Source organism: Cebus imitator, unplaced genomic scaffold, assembly GCF_001604975.1.
Source record: "Cebus imitator isolate Cc_AM_T3 unplaced genomic scaffold, Cebus_imitator-1.0 Scaffold24, whole genome shotgun sequence".
Lineage (NCBI taxonomy): Eukaryota > Metazoa > Chordata > Mammalia > Primates > Cebidae > Cebus > Cebus imitator.
Window position 1 is genome coordinate 13179432 of NW_016107339.1, and position 8337 is coordinate 13187768.

The 8337-nt window shown below is 48.9% G+C and overlaps 1 protein-coding gene across 1 annotated transcript; it reads left to right on the forward strand.

The window, feature by feature from the left end:
• The first annotated feature begins 1050 nt into the window (after nucleotides 1-1050).
• Nucleotides 1051-6457, forward strand: LOC108300070 (HLA class II histocompatibility antigen, DO alpha chain). Its single transcript, XM_017522714.2, has 5 exons — nucleotides 1051-1209; nucleotides 2392-2640; nucleotides 3069-3350; nucleotides 3440-3575; nucleotides 3814-6457. Exons 1-5 carry the CDS (start codon nucleotides 1131-1133, stop codon nucleotides 3815-3817), a joined length of 750 nt encoding a protein of 249 aa, XP_017378203.1. The 5' UTR covers nucleotides 1051-1130; the 3' UTR covers nucleotides 3818-6457.
• The last annotated feature ends 1880 nt before the right edge of the window (nucleotides 6458-8337 follow it).

The following is an 8337-nucleotide window of genomic DNA, read 5'->3' on the forward strand; positions in this document are numbered from 1 at the left end:
AAATCAATTACTAGCTGTAATTTCATTAATTTGAAGCTGTGTCTGCCCCACTCAATATAGGCATCCCTTATTCATTGAGGAAAGAGCATTAGACCAGGTTTTACCAGTCCTCAGGCTACCCAAGAACCATCTAGCAGCATGCTGAAAACGCAGGTTCCTTGGCCCTTCCTTGGAAAGGCTAATCTAACCCACTAGGTCAAGAGGAAACCGGGAACGTGTATTATAACAAACTCACCAGATGATTCTCATTTGGAGCCAGAGACCCGGATGATTTCCCAGGTCCCTTCCAAGTTGAAAATCATCTATTTCATGGTCTTTCACTCATGGCTTAATTTGGTTAGACTTCCGTTTACTTAGATGTTAGGTTTACTTTTTTTTTCTTTAATACTGGACTAAATTCTCCCAGTGCCTTGTATTAGCCAAGCCCAACCGAAAGCCAAAGGCAAGGGTGATGCAGTCCTCCAGCCTGTGGCAGCCTGGAGGAGGTGACCGGGTCCTGGAGGGACCAACAGAGAGCACCGGCCCCTCTGCCGTCCTCGGGGAGTCCAGGGAAGCTCCTTACACTCTGCTTCAGACCAAACATCTCCAACAATTACATATTTTTTCTTACACAATGAAATAATAATAAGAGAAAAATAAAATAAAATTTTTGAAAGTGATTGAAGGTTTTAAGAGGTTTTCATTCTACTGTGTATCTGATGTTTTCCTTTTAAAGATTATTGGTAAAGTTTATTTTACTTTTAACTCAAAATCTGTCCACAGAAACTTCCAGGGAAAGTAGGATTCCCTGCATCGCAGATCAAGATAGACGCGGCGCTCTGACGGCCTTTTCTCTCCTTTACGGGGGTCCCTTCTTGGAGGATGTGGTGTCAGTTGCTCCAAGCCCCTCCCGTCCTCCAAAATGTCCTTTGGCCCTTCTTGGGGGCCCAGTGAATCCTTCCACCTTCTCACCCGGGCTCTTTCCCTCTTTACCCAGCAACAGATACATTCACTCAGAGGATTTCTGTGATTGGCTGAAGGTAGCAGGGGTCTCCCCCATCCTCGAATCTGTTTTCTTCCTCTTTACCTCCGCCTTGTTCCTGTACACCCCACACGGACCGAGACTGATTTGATTAAAGCACCAGAGTGCAATGGCCCCCAGAGCAGGGCGGGTCCTGGTGCTGTACACCCTGACCACCCTTCTGAGCCTGCAAGAGGGGGCCGCCAAGGGTGAGTCCAAGGGTGAGCGGGGCGGGGCGGGGAGCAGAGATTTACGGAACTGGGTTACATGGGGAGGTGGCATGGAGGATGCTTGTTCCCCTCCCTCTCTGGTTTATGGGCAGCTTCCTTCACCCAGAGACACCCAATCCCCCTCACCTCCGTCACATCCACTCTGGACCTAAGTGAAGGTGCAGCTCGGTCAGCTGCGCAGGTGTCCCATTCAGCATTTGCTCATGTTCAGATTTCTCCTCATTCCCTCCTCCTTCCTGAGACCCAAACCTTTGCCCAGCAGATGCCAGCAAGCACCCTGATTTCTCTACCGCCACTGGCCCGGAATGTGCCTGATCAAGTCCAGTTCTGTTGCAGTGTTTATGCTCATGCTGGTAGTTAACTGTTTACCTGTCTGTTCTTCAGGAGACATGGGCTGGTGTGCAGGTCCACAGCTGGTTGGTCTTTGTTGCTTGCTTTTATTTCCTGGCCCACCATTGTGCTGGGTGCATGCTAGTTCCTCAATAATTGTTGCTCAAACAACTTCACAGAAGTCTACAAGAATTAAAACTTAATCCCCAACTTCCAGAAAATGAGACAACAGTTATGGAAGAGACAGTGATAATGCTCTGAGACGGAGGAGCTGGGACATGAACCTTGACCTCTGGCTTCTTGTCCAGTGCTCTTTGCAATGCCTTCAGTTGCTTCTTTCTATCCCGTTGGTCTCTGGGTCCCTAACCGCAGTTCCTGCTCCTGCCAGCCATGGCCTGTTTCCCTCACACCCACCTGTATTGCATTTCTGTGCAAAGCTCCACCACTCTCCTGTCCTTAATCACTCCTTCTCATCCCACCCGACAGTCCCGCCAGCTCACAACACAGGGACTGACAACACAGGCAGGACAGATGACCACAGCTGAGATTTAAATTCTGGAGCCCCAAACATGATTATAGGCAGCCTCTCCTCTTCCCTTCCTGATACACCAGACTGCACTGCCTGTGCCGGCTGCGGTGTGCTGGAGTGAGCCTCTTTCTTCCTGTCCTCTCCCTTCCCCTCTCCCAGGGCTAGCCCAGTGTCAGAGAAGGACTATGTCCCCACACAGAACCCAGGACAGGGCCCAGGCTCAGGGACTCAACAATCACATATTATGGATGAGACAGACACGTTTTCTTCTCTCTCCTTGACCTTGAACTCACCAAATACAGTTGACCACATGGGCTCCTACGGACCCGCCTTCTACCAGTCTTACGGCGCGTCGGGCCAGTTCACCCATGAGTTCGATGGGGAACAGCTGTTCTCTGTGGACCTGAAGAAAAGTGAGGCTGTGTGGCGTCTGCCTGAGTTTGGTGACTTTGCCCACTTTGACCCGCAGGGTGGGCTGGCCAGCATCGCCATGATCAAAGCCCATCTGGACGTCCTGGTGGAGCGTTCTAACCGCACCAGGGCCATCAACGGTACCGGCCCTCCCTCTGCCCACCCAGTCAGGCAGGAAGGTCCAGGGAAACTTCCTCCCATCCCAGCTCCTAGGCCCCCATCACTCTGGGGCCTGCTCTCAGCACCCGTACCTGTCATGCTCTGTTCCTTTCTTTCTCAGGAGGCTCCAGGCCTTCCCAGACCCCTTTGGCACTCCTCTCCTTGAGGAATGACACCTCTCACCTGGACTCCTGCCCAGGGACCAGTCAGATGTAGGAGCTCCTGGTGTCCCCGCTCCCTCCCCAGTCTCCCCTCCCTCTGTTTTTCTCCTCTCTTGCCCCAGTGGATACCATCCCAAAGCATCCCCTGCCCTAAGATGGCTATGAAGGGGAAACATCCCTTAATCCCAGTTCTAGTAAGCCCCTGGGGTGAGGGATGAGCCTGTGGACTCAGGTCCCATTCCTCCTAGTGCCTCCACGGGTGACTGTGCTCCCCAAGTCCAGGGTGGAGCTGGGCCAGCCCAACGTCCTCATCTGCATCGTGGACAACATCTTCCCCCCTGTGATCAATATCACTTGGCTGCGCAATGGCCAAACTGTCACTGAGGGAGTGGCCCAGACCAGCTTCTATTCCCAGCCTGACCATCTGTTCCGCAAGTTCCACTACCTGCCCTTCGTGCCCTTGGCTGAGGACGTCTATGACTGCCAGGTGGAGCACTGGGGCCTGGATGCACCGCTCCTCCGGCATTGGGGTACGGAGCCCCTCCCCACACACCCTCCTGGCATTTCCTTTACTCCAGAGTCCTTCCCCGTATGACTGACTCCTTCCTTTCTCTCCCAGAGCCCCAGGTGCCTACTCCACCGCCAGATGCCATGGAGACCCTGGTCTGTGCCCTGGGCCTGGCCATTGGCTTGGTGGGCTTCCTCGTGGGCATCATCCTCATCATCATGGGCATATACGTGTCCAGTGCCCCCAGGTGCAGAGGCCCCGGGAGTCTGGGGGGAGAGGGAGGAAAGTGGATGACTCTGAACAGGACATGCGTGGAGAATCAGAGATTCTGTTGGTGGGAAAGAGATCAGGAAAGAAATGAGCAAGGAGGAAAGAAGCAGATGTGGGGTGAGGCAGTGAGATTTTGGAAGAGGTGGGCACTCAGAGACAGGATCGCAGAATCTTCAGACTCAGTAACCTCGATCATATGGTTTCTGCTACTTTAGGTAATGATCCTTCTGAGAGCAACGGCTTTGGGAGACACACTGCAGATCCTCGTGGGTTTGTGACAGCTCCTGCGTGCTCAGCGTCCTTTAAGTGCATCCCGCTGTGCTGACTTTGAGTGGGATCAAACTTTGTCCTATAGGTCCCCTCCTTTTTGGCCCCAGTATTCATGGCAGGTTTGTGGGACACCCACGAGCTTCCCTTTCCCCCTCAACACACACACACATTCTTGCTCTACCCAGAGCTCTGGCTGGCAGCACTAAATGCTTTGGTAGTGTTTACACTGTATCCTTTTTAGGTCTCGGCCAGCTTTTCCAGAGGTGAGGCATGTGGTGCTGGGGATTGGCAGCCATCCTCGGGCCCGCACGGCTGTGTCTTGCTCCATTTGGCCCATTGTGTGTTACTTTGTGAATGAGTCATTTCACACGGACTTCATGAAATAGGCCTCCTGAGTTCAGGTTTGCCCTGAAAGGGATAGAGTCTCCTGTTCCTCCCAGCCTTCTCAGCTAATGACAGGTCTGAAGGGCACTGGGACAGGACAGGCTCATGGGGACTCCACTCCTGCCTGGGTTTACTCTGTATGAAGAGGCCATTGGTGTCCTGCCAAGATGTTATTTCCTTTTCTACATTCCCTAGAGTCCCACGCATGGCAAAGAGAGGTCCAAGGCTTGGATGTGGTGGCCACTTCCCTCAATGGGGGCAGTCATGTTAGGCATGGGGTGGTAGAGTTGGTCTGCAAAGTATCTGGGAAGAGGGGAGGTCCACCGGGACACTCTTTAAATATGTGGCCTAGAAGATTTTAGTCTACTTTTCTGTGAACAAAATCGAAAACATACAAAGAGATAAGTCACCATACCAGGTAGCTTATGTCAAGACCACAATGAGCAGTACAGATTATGGTTTTCAAACCAGAATGCACATAAGAACTGCTTGGGATCCCTCTAAAAGTACAGTACCTGGTGCAGTGGCGCACTCCCGTAATCCCAGCACTTTGGGAGGCCAAGGGGCAAGATCACTGGAGGCCAGGAGATGGAAACTACCCTGGGCTACGTAGAGAGACCCCATCTCTAAAAAGAAAGATTTAAAAATTAACCAGGCATGGTGGCTTTGCCTATGTTCCCAGCCACTTGGGAGACTGAGGCTGGAGGAGTGCTTGAGCCCAGGAGTTAAAGGCTGCAGTAAGCCAAGATCGTGCCATTGCACTCCGGCCTGGGTGACAGAGTGAGACCCTTTCTCTAAATAAATAAATAAAATATAAAAATAACAGGCATCACCCAGACCTACTGAATTAGAATCTTGGGGGTGCAAGGGGCGGCAACAAGGAGGTTGTCCTTTTTTTTTGAGACAGACTCTCACTCTGTCGCCGGGCTGGAGTACCATGGTGTGATCTTGGCTCACTGCTACCTCCACCTCCCAGGTTCAAGCGATTCTCCTGCCTCAGCCTCCCAGTAGCTGGGACTACAGACATGCACCATCACGCCCAGCTAATTTTTGTATTTTCAGTAGAGATGGGGTTTCACCACGTTGGCCACGATGGTCTCAATCTCCTGACCTTGTGATCTGCCCATCTTGGCCTCCCAAGGATTACAGGTGTCAGCCACCACACCCTGTCAAGGCTGTCATTTTCAACCAGCTCTGGATGACCGATGCAGCCAACCTGGACCTGGGCTGCGGTCTGGTAACTGGGGACCCAGTGACACAGTCAAGTGCCATGGGGAGTCGTGGGAAAGGGGGATCCCCGAGGTCTGAGGTGGACTAGAAGGCTTTCTGAAGAACCTGGGTCTGTTAGGGCATCAAAGCCAATCAAGATACAAGTAAGTAGGGGCAAAATGAGGTTCTGAACTGTGAGCCACTGGTCCTGGAAAAGAAAGAAACCGAAGATTATGGGGACTCGATGGGCTTCTTAAGAGAGAATAAGTTGAAATCAATGACCGGAAGACCCTGATGGAAGTTGGAAGAGAAACATCTCATGCAAACTTTGTGCGTGCCAATAACAGAAACCCTCTTCATGTGATCACATGCAAAGTATAGGATATTTGCAATGTAGACGTGGGGAGGAGCGCAGGGCCCAAGGATAGGATTTAGCCAGGCCTCTCAGGAACAGAATTCGGAACCGAAAAGCCCGGAGAAGCTAGAGCTACTCCTCTGACACTCTGACATCCACACAGTCTGTGTTCTCTAGCCCCCTGCATGGTAGCCGTATTCTCTCTCTGTGGACTGACTGTCCTTTTCAGTGAACATGTCCACACAACAGCTCCTCAGTTTGTTTCATTTCAACCCTCACAACCCACAGAGGCTGTCTCTCCCAGCTAGAATTTTAAATTCTTGGAAAAATAAATAACCGGCCAAACTTGGAGCAGGTGTCCATCCCAGCCCTGTGTAGTTAGAGCAGGGGACGAGAGACCCCACTGCACAAACGTGGCTGCCAAGCACTCACCCCGTGGCAAGGGTCAAGTTGTTCTCAGAGATAGAGGAATAAGTTGTTTCTCAGAAGACACCACAAGATATGTGTGTTTTCAACAGTCTCTGATCTCTGCTGATCTTTCGCTTAGAAGTTAGCTTGATGCATCATTGGAAAGGCATTTCTCTCATCTCTGTACTAAGGCTTAATAAAGTCATAAAATTGTGTTCTTTCGACCAAAGAAATGTGCCTTTTTTTCACTGCTGCATATACTATCCTGAAGTCACTGGAACTTCTAGGAATAATTCCAAATCTTTTAGATTTATGCATCTGTGTGTATACCCACAATTGTTTCTAGTCTCAAGGTACATAGTCTTTTATTTTAAAAAACAAATTGTCCTCCTGCATTCTTGATCTGACTTTTGCTCTCTTTTAGAGCAGACATCCAATAGTCTCCTGTCCTTTGCATCCAAACTCTCCCTTTTTGCAGGGTCCCCTACAGATCATAAGCACGTCATCTCTCCTGTGTAATGAGAACATCAAATCCTCTGTCTGTCCTATGACCCAGTCTCCCTTCTACCCAAGCTCCTCCCAGTCACATTCTCTGAGAGGGTCCTGCATGGACTGCCTGCAGATCTCCTCTTCCCATGCACTCTCTTTGGTTTTTAATTTTTAACCAAATTATGTTATATGCGTAATTTAGAGTCAATTTTTTTTTTTGAGACAGAGTCTTGCTCTTGTCACCCAGGCTGTAGTGTAATGGCACAATCTCAGCTCACTGCAACCTCCACCTCCTGGATTCAAGTGATTCTCTTGCCTCAGCCTTCCGAGTAGTTGGAACTACAGGCACCTGCCACCACACTCGGCTAATTTTTGTATTTGTAGTAGAGAGAGGGTTTCACCATGTTGGCCAGGCTGGTCTCGAACTCCTGACCTCATGATCTGCCCACCTTGGTCTCCCAAAGTGCTGGGATTATAGGTGTGAGCCACCACACCCAGCCCAGAGTCAAATATTTCTACAAGATTTGCTATAGAAATCCCAGTCTCCAACGCCCTCTCCCACCATATCCTTACCCTCACAGAAAATAACTTTCAACTGTTTTAATGTGTTCTGTTGGTATTAACCTCCCATTCCAAATAACATGTTTATGTTGCTACATCAAGAGTTTTCAGCTTTAAGCTTTATCTCTTTACCTCCTGCTGTGGAAGAGGGGGATTTATTTTTTTTTTTCATCCTCAAAGAACATGTCCCCTTCCCATGCCCCTTCTTTAACATGACTATATGGTAATTTTTTACTATGTTGTATGTTTACTATATTACTATGTTTAATTTTTACTATGTTGTATTTTTACTGTGTTACTATGTTTACTATGTTTATATCAGTGTGATCACGTAATGGCAAACCATAGAGGAAACTATGCTTGCTCTTCCATTCCTAGATGACTTCGTTTTCTCTGGAGTGCTTAAGTGTCCTGTTTTCCTTTGCTTGGCTGTATTTGTATTTATTATTAATGAATCACAAAATTCCTCACAGTACAATCAGACAAGTCAGGTATTCTGGCAATTATATCATCAAATATAACTCTCCCAGAACCTTCTGTCTGCTCCAGTCTTAACTCTTTGCCCTTGATGACACAGCGGTCACTCTGAGATCACCCTTCACCATCCTCATCAGGATTTACCTGTCCCCCAAGTTTCTTGTATCCGGTCGTTGCCCTTTTGTGGTCTGCCCTTTTTAATGAGGCACACCCTGTTTCCACTTCCTGAGAAAGAGTGCATATGAGGAAAACTCTTCATGCTTCGTATGTCAGAAAATGTGTTTATTCTACTCCCACACTTGAATAATGGCCTGCATGGGTATAAACTCAGGGTTGAAAATCATGTCCATCAAAAGTTTTAAGGCATTTCTCTATAATCCCTTAGCTTCCTGTGTTATTGTTGATAAGCCAAAAGATATTGTGTCATGAAACTTTGTATATAATTGTTGTTTTTTTCTCTCTGGAATCTTGTAGGTTATCTCCTTTTTCCCTTCTTCCTTTAAATTCTTATAGGTGCTCCATTACCTGCAGGGTGAAAAGATCCTTCTCAAACTGTCCTCAGTGTACTATTTTAACCAATCTCTCT

Excerpts from the sequence above, each read along its gene's own strand:
- LOC108300070 (XM_017522714.2), top strand. The coding sequence starts at position 1,131 with ATGGCCCCCAGAGCAGGGCGGGTCCTGGTGCTGTACACCCTGACCACC. Across the intron at positions 1,210-2,391 it reads GCAAGAGGGGGCCGCCAAGG|TTGACCACATGGGCTCCTAC; the intron begins GTGAGTCCAAGG and ends CACCAAATACAG. Across the intron at positions 3,351-3,439 it reads ACCGCTCCTCCGGCATTGGG|AGCCCCAGGTGCCTACTCCA; the intron begins GTACGGAGCCCC and ends TTTCTCTCCCAG.